This window comes from Microcaecilia unicolor, chromosome 12, assembly GCF_901765095.1.
Source record: "Microcaecilia unicolor chromosome 12, aMicUni1.1, whole genome shotgun sequence".
Lineage (NCBI taxonomy): Eukaryota > Metazoa > Chordata > Amphibia > Gymnophiona > Siphonopidae > Microcaecilia > Microcaecilia unicolor.
In genome coordinates, this window is record NC_044042.1 from 3,830,934 (window position 1) to 3,848,188 (window position 17,255).

The 17,255-nt window shown below is 46.3% G+C and overlaps 2 protein-coding genes across 2 annotated transcripts in view; both read left to right on the forward strand.

Moving 5' to 3' along the window:
- NFASC (neurofascin) overlaps positions 1 to 17,255 on the forward strand; it is a 155,619-nt gene that overhangs the window by 17,638 nt on the left and 120,726 nt on the right. The window lies entirely within an intron of this gene.
- Positions 739 to 1,164, forward strand: LOC115481440 (40S ribosomal protein S26). Its single transcript, XM_030220561.1, has one exon. The coding sequence runs from the start codon at positions 748 to 750 to the stop codon at positions 1,093 to 1,095; it is 348 nt and encodes a 115-aa protein (XP_030076421.1). The 5' UTR covers positions 739 to 747; the 3' UTR covers positions 1,096 to 1,164.

A 17,255-nucleotide genomic window follows, 5' to 3' on the forward strand; every position in this document is an offset into this window, starting at 1 on the left:
TTCACCTTCCCAGCGCTGCAGCTCCAAGATTCTGTGAAATTGTCCTGTGGGAAAGGCAGGTGCTGGAGGGAAGATGGGAAGTGCTCGGAGAGCTGTGGGTCCATCGATTCCACAGTTGGGTAATAATCCGCCTTCTGGGAATTGTCAGGCCTGGAGGATTGGAGAGATTTGTTTTGGGGATTAGGTTTTGTTTTCTTGATCTTCTCTCAGAATTAACGAAGCCAGGGCCTGTCCTGTACCATTATCTGCTTTAACTATACTGTATGAGTCCCTGTTTGATGTCTGGGTTTTATTGGGGTTGCAAGGGGAGTGAAAGTGAGCCCAATGTCTCTCACAATTGTAGGAGAAACCTTGGCTTTTTGTTTCTGGCAGTGAAACATTTTAGCTGCTCTGAGCAGTCAGAAAGCAGTTTCTATGCAGCCCCCGAGTCCAGGTCCTTTCAGCACCAGTTCGGCCTCTGTGGGTAACACCTTCAGTTCTCTGGCACAGTTCTGGTGCTGCAGAACCAGTGCTGGTATCAGGCTGGCTGAGTCATAAAACAACAAGGCACCAAATCCAACCTGGAAAATAAAACCAAGAGGCAGAAGAAAAGAACAGTCTTTATTTGCTAACTAAAAGCTCCCAGGAATTAAAACATCTGTAGCCGACACGGCCGTGTTTCGCTGCGTCAGGGGCAAGATTACTAGAAGGACAAAGAAAAAATCATTCAGATGTTATTGTAAGAAAAACACATGCCTCCATTCCAAGATGACCAAGAAGAGAAGGAACAATGGCCGTGCCAAGAAAGGCCGTGGACATGTACAACCTATCCGCTGCACCAACTGTGCACGCTGTGTCCCCAAGGACAAGGCCATCAAGAAGTTTGTTATCAGAAATATAGTAGAGGCAGCTGCAGTCCGAGATATATCTGAAGCCAGCGTCTTTGATTCTTATGTGCTGCCCAAGCTGTATGTGAAGCTGCACTATTGCGTTAGCTGTGCCATCCACAGCAAGGTAGTGAGAAACCGCTCCCGGGAAGCCAGGAAGGACCGCACCCCACCACCCAGGTTTAGGCCTGCGGGTGCACCTCCTAGAGCTCCTCCAAAGCCAATGTAGGAAGATCAAGACCATTCTGTATATTTTACACAATAAAAGTCAAGTCTCTTCAAAAAAAAAAAAAAAAAACACATGCAGATAATGTTAAAATAGGAACTCCTTCATATATAACAATAAATACACTTTAAAATTAAATAAGGCTGAACGTATTCAACATCTATAGCAAAATTAAAACTACATACTTGAGGACAACTAAAAAGTACACAAAACTGAAAATACAAGTATAAAAACCTGGCGAGAAGCTGGTCTGTAGCTTGACACCCGCTGGGTAAAAGCCTCTACCCAGCTTTTCTTTTAGTGCTTTTCAGTTTTGTGTACTTTTTAACTGTCCTCAAGAATGTATGAGTTTTAATTTTGCTATAAATGTACTCACTCTGCCGCTCCCTAGTATCTCTCCACACTCGTCCTTCCCTACACCCCTTCCCGTGCACTCCGCTCCATGGATAAATCCTTCTTATCTGTTCCCTTCTCCACTACTGCCAACTCCAGACTTCGCGCCTTCTGTCTCGCTGCACCCTACGCCTGGAATAAACTTCCTGAGCCCCTACGTCTTGCCCCATCCTTGGCCACCTTTAAATCTAGACTAAAGCCCACCTCTTTAACACTGCTTTTGACTCGTAACCACTCGCCTCCACCTACCCTCCTCTCCTCCTTCCTGTACACATTAATTGGTTTGATTTGCTTACTTAATTTTTTGTCTATTAGATTGTAAGCTCTTTGAGCAGGGACTGTCTTTCTTCTATGTTTGTGCAGCGCTGCGTATGCCTTGTAGCGCTATAGAAATGCTAAATAGTAGTAGTAGTAGTCTCTTGTAACCAGAGCTAATATTGTGATGTCATAATTCCTCAGGCCACCAATAAGAGCCAACCTCATCAGTGATGTCACAATGGCTTGATTGTCCTATACTTGGCTCACTTTTATTACATAGCTCTTTGAGCAGGGACTGTCTTTCTTCTATGTTTGTACAGCGCTGCGTACGCCTTGTAGCGCTATAGAAATGCTAAATAGTAGTAGTAGTAGTCTCTTGTAATCAGAGCTAATATTGTGATGTCATAATGCCTCAGTCCACCAATAAGAGCCAACCTCATCAGTGATGTCACAATGGCTTGATTGTCCTATACTTGGCTCACTTTTATTACATAGCTCTTTGAGCAGGGACTGTCTTTCTTCTATGTTTGTGCAGCGCTGCGTACGCCTTGTAGCGCTATAGAAATGCTAAATAGTAGTAGTAGTAGTCTCTTGTAATCAGAGCTAATATTGTGATGTCATAATGCCTCAGTCCACCAATAAGAGCCAACCTCATCAGTGATGTCACAATGGCTTGATTGTCCTATACTTGGCTCACTTTTATTACATAGCTCTTTGAGCAGGGACTGTCTTTCTTCTATGTTTGTGCAGCGCTGCGTACGCCTTGTAGCGCTATAGAAATGCTAAATAGTAGTAGTAGTAGTCTCTTGTAACCAGAGCTAATATTGTGATGTCATAATGCCTCAGTCCACCAATAAGAGCCAACCTCATCAGTGATGTCACAATGGCTTGATTGTCCTATACTTGGCTGACTTTTATTACATAGCTCTTTGAGCAGGGACTGTCTTTCTTCTATGTTTGTGCAGCGCTGCGTACGCCTTGTAGCGCTATAGAAATGCTAAATAGTAGTAGTAGTAGTAGTAATCTGCATGAGTTTTTCTTACAATAACATCTGAATGATTTTATGTTTGTCCTTCTAGTAATCTTGCCCCTGACGCAGCGAAACACGGCCATGTCGGCTACAGATGTTTGAATTCCTGGGAGCTTTTAGTTAACAAATAAACACTGCTCTTTTCTTCTGCCTCTTGGTTTTATTTTCTGAGCTGGGCGAGGACACTTGCTAATGCAGTGTCTGCATGGGCTGTGATGGCTGCCTTGGATTGGACTGATTATTCAGTCTCCTCTGACAACTCTCCATTCCTTAAGCCACATTTGAGATGCCATTCCGGGGTTTCCCTCTGTCCAGGAGACACTTATGTTACAAGGACCTCTGACATTGCTCTGTTCAGTATTAGGGAGAGCAAGCATGCTGACAAGTTAAACCTTCCCTGAAGTAGAAGTGCAACATCCATTCCCCAGGGAAAGTTGTTATCCCGGAGTGCAGCATCAGTAACTGGGGGTCTGGGAGTTAAGGCTGCCGCTGAGGAGCTGATGTAGCTGCTGAATGGTGAAGACTATTAATGCCTTTCCTCGTGGCTGACTCTGGCCTGGGATGCAGTGTTCTGAGCACACAAAGCCTGCTGTTATGCTTTTCAGGTTTCATAGACACCCGTCCGTGTATGTAAACCCTCCTCTGAATATACCCATCAGTGTGCATACATGTAAAGATATCTCTTGAGTACATACATTGCCATATGCACATGTAAAGATATATCTCGGAGTACCCACATCACTGACACTGTATGTACATGCAAAGATATCTTTGAGCACATGCAATGCCTTATGTACATATAAAGATATCTGTTTCTCACATCTCTACATGTACATGTAAAGATAGCTCTGAGTACATGCATGTTACTAAACTGAGTGTTATTGGTGAAATGAGAGAATGTCTCTGGAACTGGTGACCCCAGTCAAGTATCTGGTTGAGCACATGAGTTACCACATCAGTCTCACTAACAACGTGGCATCGGTTGTCGTGATTAGATCTCTAGTAGAAAAAGGCCTTGGGATACTAGGACTGAGGCAGGTCTTCTTTACACAGTGATTCTGGCTTGGGGGGGGGGGGGGTCTCAGGGGGTTCGGAATGCCGCTGCATCTGCTGCAGAGATCCTGAAGCCCCTTTTCCACATCTCTCCAATGACCAAGGGCAGGGGTGGGGCAACCATGGTCCTTCAGGGCCACAACCTAGTCGGCCTTTCAAGACTTCCACAATGAATATGCCAAAGATTGACTTTCATGTACTGCTTCCATTGTATGCAAATAGCTCTCATGCATATTCATTGTGGAAATCTTGAAAACTCAACTAGGTTACGGCCGTCAAGGACCGCTGTTCCACAGGATTGGAATCGAGCTAGTGTGGTCCACAAAAGCGGAGACGGGGAAGAAGTGGGAAACTATAGGCCGCTAAGCCTCATATCGGTGGTAGGAACAATAATGGAGTTGCTGCTGAAGGAAAGGATAGTTGACTTTCTACAAGCCAATGGGTTGCAGGATCTGAGGCAACATGGCTTTACCAGCGGAAAATCCTGCCAAACGAATCTGATTGACGTCTTTGACTGGGTGCCAAAGAACTGGATAAAGAATATGCACTAGATGTAATTTATTTGGATTTCAGCAAAACCTTTGACACAGTTCCTCACAGAAGACTCTTGAATAAGCTGAGAGGGCTCAAAGTGGTGAACTGGATTGGAAACGGGTTGACCAACAGGCGACAGAGGGTTGTGGTAAATGGAGTGTACTCGGAGGAAAGGAAAGTGAGTAGTGAAGTGCCTCAGGGGTCGGTGCTGGGGCCGAGTCTGTTTAATATATTTGTGGAAAGACATTGTTGAAGGGTTAGAAGGAAAAGTTTGCCTTTTTGCGATGACACAAAGATAGTCAATAGAGTGGATACCCCGGAGGGGGTAGAAAACATGAGAAGGGATCTCCAAGCATTGAAAGAATGGTCAAGGGTCTGGCAGTTAAAATTTAATGCAAAGAAATGCAGAGTGATGCACTTGGGGTGTGGAAATCCAAAGGAGATGTACCAGGTAGGAGGGGAAAGATTGGCAAGCTCAGCTCAGGACTTGGGTTGATGGTGTCCGAAGATCTCAAGGTGCCGAAACAGTTCATACTGGGACAGACCAAAGGTCCATCTAGTCCAGCATCCGGTTTCCAACAGTGGCCAATCCAGGTCACAAATACCTGGCAAGATCCCAAAGGCCATGGCCAGAAGGATGCTAGGCTTCGTAGAGAGGGGTATAACCACCAGAAGAAAGGAGGTGTTGATGCCCCTGTACAAGTCATTGGTGAGGCTCCACTTGGAGTATTGTGTTCAGTTTTGGAGGCCGTATCTTGCTAAGAATGTAAAAAGATGTGAAGCGGTTCAAAGAAAAGTGGCAAAAATGGTGTGGGGTTTGCATGGCAATACGTAGGAGGAGAAACTGGCTGACCTGAACATGTGTATATCCTGGAGGAAAGGAGAAACAGGGGTGATACAGACGTTCAAATATTTGAAAGGTATTAATCTGCAAACAAACCTTTTCCGGAGATGGGAAGGTACAAGAACTAGAGGACATGAATTGAAATTGAAAGAGGGCAGACTCAGGAATAATGTCAGGAAGTATTTTTTCACAGAGAGGGTGGTAGATACCTGGACTGCTTCTCATGGGAGATGGTGGAGATGAAAATGGTAAAGGAATTCAAAAATGCGTGAGATAAAGACAAAGGAATCTTGTTTAGAAGGAATGGATCTGAAGCAGCTTAGTGGAGATTTAGGTGGCAACACCAGTAATTGGGAAGCAAAGTCAGTGCTGGGCAGACTTCTACGGTCTATGCCCAGAAAATGGCCAGGACAAATCCAGATGAAGTATCACATCATACCTTATGTAATGAGTTTATCTCGTTGGGCAGACTAGATGGACTGTACAGATCTTTATCTGCTGTCATCTACTATGTTATGTTACTATCTTAATTTTTCATTTATTTATTTTAAAATCCTTATATTCAGTCCAGCCACACCACACTGGCTGGATCACAGTGTAACAGAAGAAATACATACAGGGTCGCTGCCTGTAAATGATTTAAGATTTCTTGTGTGATCTTTCGTGGTTTATCACCTTTATATCTGTATTGTCAAGTTGCACCGAAGTCTCATCTTTTACGAGCAAACGACTGTCGGATCTTAAGTTAGGGCTGTTCAGTGTCGGCCCTTGAGGGCCACAATCCAGTCAGGTTTTCCGGATTTCTGCAAGGACTATGCATGAATATGAATACAACGGAGACGGTGCAGACAGAGCTCATGCATAGTCAGTCATTGTAGAAATTCTGAAAACCCGACTGGGTTGTGGCCCTCGAGTTCCAACATCAAGCACCCCTGTCTTAAGCGGTCCCGATGTAAGAGGTCTAGGTTATAAATGGTGGCTGTGATACAGAATGAAATACCAGCAGAAGTAAGAAATCAATCTAATTATGTATTATCTTGTCATATGCTGTAAACCTATTTCAAAGATACCTCAATTCTGTTTAATTAAGTACTGAATAACACAATGTTCCATCCTGGTTATTGCCTGTCTCTTTTTTTTTTTTTCGTAATCCACATTAGATTTCCAAGGTAAATGCAGAACATAAAAATTAGAATTAATATTAGTATAAAAACTAATCACAACATAAAAACAAAGATTGGAAGAAAGGTGGAAGAAACAACATCATTTATGGCAAATGATATCAAAAAGATCAGTAAAAGGAATTAGGAAAATCCTGTTGCTTGCAGGGAATAATGAGCCAGATTCTATATATCGTGCCTGAAAAATCCTTGCGGAACAAATTTCCGCCTAAGCGTATTCTATAAGCGGCTCCTAGATTTAGACATGGTATATAGAATACGCTTAGTTGATATCCCAGCACCTAGAACTCTTCGCATCCGGCAGGTAGATTTAGACGCAAAGGGGCATATTCTATAACAGTGCACAAAAGTTTTGGAACGCCCATTTCCCCGCCTATAACCACACCCCTATTTGGCTGCTCTTTAGAATTTAGGCGCTCTGCATTACAGAATACACTTAGAGGGGCATAATCGAACGGGGACGACCATCTCTAAGGGCACTCATCTCTGAGGACGTCCCCCCCGAAGGGACGGGGCATCCCGTATTATCGAAACAAGATTTATTTATTTATTGCATTTGTATCCCACATTCCCCTACCTATTTGCAGGCTCAATGTGGCTTACATAGATTTGTTAACATTGTCATTTCAGGATGTCAGATGGGCGTCCATCTTTCGTTTCGATAATACGGTCGGGGACGCCCAAATCTCAACATTAAGGTTGACCTAAATGTTGACATGGTTGACCTTAGAGATGGGCGACCTCAGTTTTTGCCAATAATGGAAACTGAGGACGCTCATCTCAAAAACGACCAAATCCAAGGCATTTGGTCGTGGGAGGAGCCAGCATTCATAGTGCACTGGTCCCCCTCACATGCCAGGACACCAACCGGGCACCCTAGGGGGCACTGCAGTGGACTTCAGAAATTGCTCCCAGGTGCATAGCTTTCTTACCTTGGGGTGCTGAGCCCCCCAAAACCCACTCCCCACAACTGTACACCACTACCATAGCCCTTAGGGATGAAGGGGGGCACCTAGATGTGGGTACAGTGGGTTTCTGGTGGGTTTTGGAGAGCTCACATTTACCACCACAAGTGTAACAGGTACGGAGGGATGGGCCTGGGTGCACCTGCCTGAAGTGCACTGCACCCACTAAAAAACGGATCCAGGGAGCTGACATTTGAGGCTGGCATAGAGGCTGGAAAAAAATGTGTTTTAATTTTTTTTGGGGGTGGTGGGGGGTTGGTGACCACTGAGGAAGTAAGGGGAGGTCATCCCCAATTCCCTCCGGTGGTCATCTGGTCAGTTCGGGCACCTTTTCGAGGCTTGGTCGTGAAAAAAAAGGGACCAAGCAAAGTCGGCCAAATGCTCGTCAGGGATGCCCTTCTTTTTTCCATTATCGGCCGAGGACGCCCATCTCTTAACCGCGCCCCCATCCCGCCTTCGATACACTTCCGACATGCCCCTGGGAACTTTGGTCGTCCCCACGACGGAAAGCAGTTGAGAACGCCCAAAATCAGCTTTCGATTATGCCGATTTGGGCGACCCTGAGAGAAGGACGCCCATCTCCCGATTTGTGTCGAAGATGGGTGCCATTCTCTTTCAAAAATGCCCCTGTTAGCGAGTTATGTTCGTAAATTCTAATTATTGCCAATTAGTGCTTATTATTTCTTGTTAAGACCTGTTATCCAGGGCCACCGGGGGGGGGGGGAGGGGGGGGGCAAAATTCCCCAGGCCAAGCCTTCAAGGGGGGGCCTGGGCCCTCCACCGGCAAGCTTCTTCTTGCTGTCTGTATCCGGGTCTATCCTCCCATGCTCCTGATTGCATTCGCACGACATCGCGTTAATGCAGTCATCTGGGTCCTGATTCCCAGGAGCAGGAGAGGACAGACTGTGGGAGCAGGCACGCAGGAAGTGGATTGCCAGTGCCAGGTCTGGGCCTGGGCCTCCCCTTGGAGGTAAAGACAGCAAGGGAGCAGCGGTGCACGGGGGGGGGGGGGGGGGGGGGAGCAGCTTTCGGTGGTCCAGTTCTTCTCTGGGCCTGGCTATATCTCTCAGTGGCACTTCTGTTATCAATGCTGATTAGCTTCTTAAGCCAATTAAGTTATGCGCGTTGTTATAGAGTACGCTTGGATTTCGGTGCACAGCACTAGGTGCGATATGTTGAATCCTGGGGAATGTGTTTGATCCCCTTTCTAAACGGATCTGAACCCACCGGAGTTCCAGAGTTCAGGCCCAGTAATGGTAAAAGCGATGCTTTGGTTACAGCGAGGTGACAGTCGTTCACGGAAGGAATTGCAATAATTTATTTCTCAATTAGTGGAGCAGATGAGTAGCGCTCTGAAATCCAAGAGCCGATTTGAGCTGCTCGGTCTCCGGTGTCAGAGTAAAGGTTACGTCGGGTGTCTTTGGCTCGGAATTTCAGAATCTTTATTGCATGATTGGGTGATTGAGTTCCCTGATTGGACCTTATGTTCTGGATGTGGCCAGGACCTGTGGACACTGTTACTGCTCGGCCACATAACACCCGGCTTCCAGGGCACATCAGACAGACAGGGGGGGCAGGAATAAAGGTAAAAGGACAAGACTCAAGGAAAACCACCAGCATCAGAAGGAGTAAAGCAGAAATGAATGATGGACACAGAAACATTTGAAGAATATTGTAAATGGAAGAATTTAATACTCACATTAACAGGTTACAGTTTTTAGGGTTAGCAAAGAACATTTTTCTCGGCAGAATTTATTTCCATGTTGCACTTCTGTCCTAACACATGGCTTCTGGCCATTCGCTGTCCTTTTCCTCTGTGTTGTAATTGAGCCTGGATGAGTGGAGCTCGGGCCTTTTAATTATCAGAGCAAGCTTGCCAGATGTGACCTTTTCCCCAAGGAACCAACTCATTTAATGCCTGTCTCAGGCGATCAGTGTCACAAGCTGTCATGGAGGGTCAGGGACTAGTGAGGAAAAGGCTGCACCCTGAAATAGCCCTACAGAAAAAGCTGAGATGTGTCAGGCTCCTTCAGTCCAAAGGTCCATCAACCCTGCATCCTGTTGCCGAGAGTGGCCAAACCAACAGATCCCAAAGAGTAAAACCATTCCCTGCAGGCCTCTCCCAGGGTTGATTGGCTGATAATTGCTTATGGACCTTTCCTGTATGTATTTGTATTTAATTTCTTATATATGGCCTCCAAGCCTGAAAGCTATCAAAGCAGTTTACATTCAGGTCCTGGAACTATTTAAATGCAGTCGTGCCAGATGCTTTTGGCCATAAATTCCATAGCTTGATTTTTCATTGAGTGAAAAATATTTCTTCAATTTGTTGGATTCACGGAGTATCCCCTAGTCCCCGTACTGTGTGAAAGGGTCAATAGCTGTGGCCAGTATTTACCTGTTCCATCCCACTCATAATTTTACAACTTTTCATATCCCTTCTGTCTTCTTCTGTTCCAAGCTGACCTGTTTCGCTTCTCTTCGTAAGGGAGGTTTCCAGCCCCTTCATCATTCTTGTCACCCTTCTCTGAACCTTTGCTTCTTGCTCTGTATAATTTTGAGATGGAGCCATCAGAACTGCACAGTATTCAAGGTGCAGCCAAGACGTAATGATATTCTCGGTTTTGTTCTCCATCGCTTTTCCGATCATCCCTGTGATTCTATTTGCTTTTTTAGCAGCCACGGCACGTAGAGCTGAAAATCCCAGTGTATTATCCACAATGAGTCCACGATCTTGTTCTCGTAGGTGGTGGCTCCTAATGTGGAACCTAGTTTTTTTTTTTTTTTTTTACCTGTAATTGGGTTGTTTTTTTCCTCTGTGCATCACTTTTTATCTGCCATTTTCTTCTTTTTGTTAAGTTCTAAATTAACATCTCACTATGTGTCATTATGCTCATATTATCCCTCTCCTCAAGTCACTTCACTGGCTTCCTATCCGTTTCTGCATACAGTTCAAACTCCTCTTATTGACCTATAAGTGCATTCACTCTGCAGACCACAGAAAGGCAGTATATCAAGTCCCATTAACAAGATTCCAGGCAAAATCTCAAAGAGTAGCAACATTCCATGTAGAACCCCAAAGAATAGCAAGATTCCGGAATCCCAAGGAGCAAGGAGGGCAGAGGACTTTGATCCTGGGGAACTGAGTTCAATTCCCACTGCAGCTCCTTGTGACTCTGGGCAAGTCACTTAACCCTCCGTCGCCCCTGGAACAAAATAAGTACCTGAATATGTAAACCGCTTTGAATGTAGTTGGAAAACCCACAGAAAGGCAGTAGATCAAGTCCCATTAACAAGATTCCAGGCACAATCTCAAAGAATAGCAAGATTCTGGAATCCCAAAGAGGAAGGAGTGGGGGAGTAGCCTAGTGGTTAGTGCAGTGGACCTTGATCCTGGGGACCTGGGTTCAGTTCCCACTGCAGCTCCTTGTGACTCTTAGCAAGTCACTTAACCCTCCATTGCCCAGTTACAAAATAAATAGCTATATAATATGTAAACTGCTTTGATTGTAACCACGGAAAGGTGGTATATCAAGTCCCAGTCCCTTTTCAGATGGGCTAGTTTTGCACTTACTATGACAAGAATGAGCCTCACTCCTCAGCCAGGACATGTGGAAAACGATCTCAGTCTCTCGAATTTACTGCTAACACTCACCGTAGTACTTGCGTTGTGCCAAAGAGAGTTTCCCTCTGGAATTCATAAGATGTAGACCACCTACAACCAATGCAGTTTACATAGTACAGACAGGTACAGGAGGTATTTTCACAGTCCCTAGTCAACTCACAATCTAAGTTTTTGTGCCTGGGGCAGTGGTGGGGTAAGTGACTTGCTGGGTGACATTTAATCTTATGAAACAAAACAGCACAGAGAGGGTGTGGAGTACAGAACAAAGTCCAAATAGGAAACAGAAGCACCACTTGCCTTCAAAATCGGGACACAGTTTCTTTCATCTTGTACTTTAAGGTCAGTTCCTTCCTTAGTGACCCGACACTTGTGAACTATAGCAAGGGGGATCGCCTTTGCTCCAGTTCTACTCAGCGATCAAGTATGTTTTATCGGCATTTAAAGGGACAATTCATCCAAACTGTCACCTTTTAAAGGAGTAAATTCCGTTGCTTCTTAGATGTCACAACCTATTTGACCCCTGACGCAGGCGCTGAGCGCCGAAACACGGCCCGTGTCGGGTCACTAAGGAAGGAATTGATGGTCAAGTTACAAGATTAAAGAAACTCTGTCCCAATTTTGAAGGCTCCTGGTGCTTTCTTGCTCCTATTTGGACATTTAATCTTATGGCTATTTTCGATATCTTTTAGCATAGACAAATTAGAAAATGCAGATGATCTCAGAAGCGATGACGCACCACCATCTCCGGAAATAGAATGGCAAACTCGTTGCGTCACGGCCGCCGTTCTCAGGAGTACAGAGATCCGGTTGGAAAACACCTAAAGTTAAAAACTGGAGTTTGAAGCCATGAGCAGCCCTCCCCCCCCCTCCCCTCAGTGCTGCACCGAGTCCTGGGCTGGGAATCCTGGAGCTGGTGGCCAGGGCTTGTGTGGGCTGAAAGGAATAGTTTAGAGCCCACACCATGGATTATTCTGAGAATTTTGGCTGCTTTTCTGTACCCAGGAAAAGCTAAATACCGTCTCCTGTGTGAGGACAAAGTTTTCAGAAGGGAGAGCAGGAGGGACCAGTGCTGAAAAACAGCTCTGCATTGATCTGTTGATAGCTGTCATGGGAGAGAGGTCTTCCTCTGTTCACAGGTTCATATCCCGGCTTCAGCAGCTCAGTGATTTGTCCTAAGTTTCCAAGTTTATTTAATATTTGATGCACCTGTCCATTGCCAATATTGTGTATGTGGTTTGCAATAAAATGATATCATCTTAAAAGTCCAGAAAGAGAGTTGCAGCTGTCCTGTGTATATTGCCACCAGCCAGATGCTGAGCGTGACAAGGGCTGCAGAGTTAGCCACCATAACATTGCAAAAAGTAGTGAGTTTTTAAACCTTTTGTGAATTTAGAGTGTTAGGATTCCTGACAGAGATGAATGGGAAGTTTGATTGTAGAGAAGGGGACCTGGACCCTTATCCCACTCTAACTGGGACATTTGTGGTGGAAAGTGTGTGCCCTCCAGAACCCACCAAACAGGGCCGCCGAGAGGGGGAACGAGGGGAGGGGGCAAAATTCCCCTGGGGCTGACCTCCAAAGGGGGGGGTATGGTCATAAGCGTCTACCCCTGGCAATGTTCCTGCAAGCTGCTGGCAGCATAAAAAAGAAAGCAACCTGCCTCCAGCTGACCTCAGACATGTTCACTCTGCTTTGCCCCGCCCCCTCTGACACAACTTCCTGGGAGTCAGGGCGGGGTTGGTGGGGGGAGCATTTTTTGCCCTGGACCCGACGGCATCTCTCGGCAGCCCTGCCACCAAAAACCTACTGTACCCAGATATAGGTGACCCCTTCACCCATAAGGGCTATTGTAGTGGTGTACAGTTGGGTACAATAGATTTTTGGTGGGTTTTGGAGGGCTCTCCATGCAATATAAGGGGATAACGGTGAGATGTGTACCTGGGACCTTTTATGAGAAGTCCACTGCACTGCCCCCTCGGATGCCCCATTGCTCTCCTGGGATGTCTCTGTGGCCAGTCTATTAAGAATGCTGCCCCCTCCCCCGCATCCCAGTGGCTTCTTTTTGTGCATTTTTCCCTTGGATTTTTTTTCTGAAATTGGTCCTAAAAGATAGACGTCTAGTAAATGGCCATTTTCAAAACAGAAAGATGTTTTCTAAAATGTCCAAAATCGGATTTAAACGTCATATCGAAAATGGCCCTCCACGTTGTACTTTGTATTGCTGTTTGAATATTTTTACTGCTGTAATTTGACTATTGCTTATTCTTGAAGTACACTGCCTTGAGTGAATTCCTTCAAAAAGGCGGTAAATAAATCCTAATACACCAACACAAATTATTCCCCATAATATTCACATAAGCAAGGAAACTCCTACTCAGTGCATTATGTGGGAGAATAGATGCACAATGATGCACTTAAATACTAGGAGAGGAGTCAGAAAGCCGAGATCTCATTTAACAGACTTAGAATGAGCCTTCTGAAACCCTCTCTTCACCTCCGTGGGCACGGGTCCAACGGAGATCTAGGGAGGGGTACATAAAAACAATAAATACTACTACTACTACTACTTAACATTTCTAGAGCGCTACTAAGGTTACGCAGCGCTGTACAGTAACAAAAAAGGACGGTCCCTGCTCAGAGGAGCTTACAATCTAATGGGCGAAATGTCAAGTTGGGGCAGTCTAGATTTCCTGAATAGAGTTATGGTGGTTAGGTGCCAAAGGCGACATTGAAGAGGTGGGCTTTGAGCAAGGATTTGAAGATGGGCAGTGAAGGGGCCCTGGCGAATGGGCTCAGGGAGAAACTACTGAAAGAACAGATGAGCATATAGACTTGAAACATAATTGATGAAATGAAGGAATCGGCAAAAGCGATTGGGAAGATGAACAAAGGAAACAAGGCATATAGGGTACGAGAAGGCAGAATAGAAAGGGGGGGGGGGCACTTCTGTCTGACGTATTTTATATACCACGGTTAAAATTATGTAGGGAATTCTAGCAGAAACTGGCAGCCAGTGTTCCTGTTGTAATAGAGGTAAAGTATGTACCCAACCATGGGCTCCTGTGATCATTTTAACGGTGGTGTTTTGAATTAATTATTTATTTTTTTACGTTTGTATCCCACATTTTCCCACTTATTTGTAGGCTGAATGTGGCTTACATGGTACCGGAGAGGCGTTTGCAGACTCCGGTGAGAACAAATACAAATTAATGTAGTGGTCAGATAAAGTTCCTGTGGCACGGCCACATTGGGGAAACGTACATCGGAAGAGTTGAGTTTCGTCTGTTACGTACTTTAGGTTTGTTGTGTTGCAGGGATCAGGCATTTAAGTTGGTTCGGTGGGGTATTAGCTGTAAACGCTTCTTGACTAGTAGACACAGAGGCGTATTTTCAAAGCACTTAGACTTACAAAGTTCCATAGGTTAAGTGCTTTGAAAATACGGCTCATGGTAACCTATAGAACTTTGTGCTTTGAAAATGAGCTCCATAGTCCTGTGAAAAGTGCATGTCAGTAGTCCTAGAATGAGACAGCAGTAGATACACTCCTTAACTGGGCAGTTGGCTAGGCCCTGTGTTGTACAAGAGCACCTTAATAAAAGGCTTTGGACAGAGGGGTCCTGTGACCATTGTAATGTATGTGCAGTTTCTCCCCTGTGCATATCTGGTTTGTAAGAGCAGGTTCAGCTGCTCCTCCCTCTCCCATCTGTGCTGTGTGCGGGGATGATAGCGGCAGGTGTGAGGAGCTCATGTCTGCAGGAACAGGCTTGAGAAAAGGATCTCAGGGGTGCGGAGGTGGGGGTAACACCTGGAGGAGGCTGGGGGGCAGGAAAGAGGGAAAGGGAAATGGGACTTGATGTACCGCCTTCCTGAGGTTTTTGCAACTACATTCAAAGCCCCATGAGTAGGTGAGTTTAGGGGTTGGCTGAGAAGCCCTCTTTCTTCTTTGCTAGATAAGAGGGAATCTGCTGCTGGGAGGGATGAGTGTCTCTTTGTGTCTCTTTCCTCTGGCAGCTGTGAGAGAGACAGCTGAAGGCCTAGAAACACAATGCACTTCTGCCCTCCTTTTGGCACAGCCCTGCTGCGTTATTGTGTTATAATGCCACCATTCAGGCTTTGCATACCGGTGAGGAGGGGCAGATAAGATTTGCCCAGCCACAGACACGGCACGGGAAGCGTGGGAGGAGGATTTCACGGCAGCATTTTCTGGTTATTGTCCTTGGCTGCCGTGGATCATTCCTTACCTCGGACCCTACTACTACTACTAATCATTTCTATAGCGCTACTAGACAGGCGCAGTGCGGTGCGTATTATGAGCTAGATTCTATATTAATATATGGCGCTTAAAAAATTGGCGCCGAACCCTCCCCCCCCCCCCCGCATAAGTGGTATTTTGTAAACCGTGCCTAGAATTTCATGCAGTTTATAGACTTAACATAGTAACATACATAGTAACATAGTAGATGACGGCAGAAAAAGACCTGCACGGTCCATCCAGTCTGCCCAACAAGACAACTCATGTGTATACCCTACTTTGATTTGTACCTGCGCTCTTCAGGGCACAGACCGTATAAGTCTGCCCAGCACTAGCCCCGCCTCCCAACCACCTGCCCCTCCTCCCAACCACCGGCTCTGGCACAGACCGTATAAGTCTGCCCCGCACTATCCCCGCCTCCCAACCTCCAGCCCCGCCTCCCACTACCGGCTCTGCTATCCAATCTCGGTTAAGCTCCTGAGGATCCATTCCTTCTGAACAGGATTCCTTTATGTTTATCCCACGCATGTTTGAATTCCGTTACCGTTTTCCTCTCCACCACCTCCCGCTTAAGTGCAGGGCCGCCGAGAGACTGGGCCGGGCCTGGGGCAAGGCCACCCCCGGGGCCCCGCCCCTGCCACCCTCTCCACCCCCCGAGGTTGCTGCCGCCGCTCCCACCCTCCGTCCGCCACCGGGCCAGGTCCCCTGCATTGAAATCGCAGTTTCACCTCCGTGAAAGCAGCGCTGCAGGCAGCAGAACGCCTCCCTTCGGCCCTCTTTCCCTCCTTGTGTCCTGCCCTTGCGGAAGTTACGTCAGATGAGGGCGGGACACAGGGAGGGAAGAGGGCTGAAGGGAGGCGTTCTGCTGCCTGCAGCGCCGCTTTCACGGAGGTGAGACTGCAATTTCAATGCAGGGGGCAGACGGTTGACGACGGAGGGCGGGTGGGACTGCGGTGGCGGGCCCCCCTTGGATGCCCAGGCCGGGGGAAATTTGTCCTCCCTGCCCCCCCTCTCGGTGGCTATGCTTAAGTGGAGAGGTTGCACCTAAATTTACATGTACAGCACTGTTATTTTGCAATTAGGCAAATAAGTCAAAACCATGCCCCCTCCTTTTTTGCACCACACATAGATTTTACTTTACGTGGTAAAGCCCAATTAAATCTTAATTAATGCCAATAATTGCTTGTTAGCCCATTATTGGCTAATTATTCTATTAAATTGCACGCACAAATCAGGAACACAGCTAAATTTACACGTGCAGTTGTGGGTGACCTTTATAGAATCGGGGGGGGGGGGGGGGGGGGATATGTGCAGCTACTTCCTCTGGCCCTAAAGCTTTTCTTTGCACCTGGGGCAGAGGAGGGTTAAGGGGCCCTTTTACAGAGCGGCGGTAAGCCCAACGCGGGCCTTCCCCTTGCTCTTCTGGGACTACTACTGGCCCAACGCGGCCGCTGGCGGTAGTCCCACCCCAAGCATGCGCCATTTCTGGGGGGAAAATACCCTCCCCCTCCCCCCAGAAATGGCTTGCATGGTGGTAACCCGGTGGTAATCAGGCATTGCCGCGCACTGCCCGGTTACCAGCGAGTTAGCGTGGAAGCCCTTATTTCCACCTCAATAGGTTTTGTTTAGTTATTTCTTGAAAAAAATTTTTTATCATAAACTTCTTCTCTGTTGTACATTTTGTTTGCGTGAGATTTTTTTTTATTTTTGTTACATTTGTACCCTGCGCTTTCCCACTCATGGCAGGCTCAATGCGGCTTACATGGGGCAATGGAGGGTTGTGAGTTGCCCAGAGTCACAAGGAGCTGCCTGTGCCTGAAGTGGGAATCCAACTCAGTTCCTCAGGACCAAAGTCCACCACCCTAACCACTAGGCCACTCCTCCACTCCCAGATTACATTTGAATTTCAATAAATATACAGTTAAAAAAAATAAAACAAACTAGAGAGAGTATTTCTTCACTCAGTGTTCAATTAAGCTCTGGAATTAGTTGCCAGAGGATGTGGTAAAAGCAGTTAGCTTAACAGGGT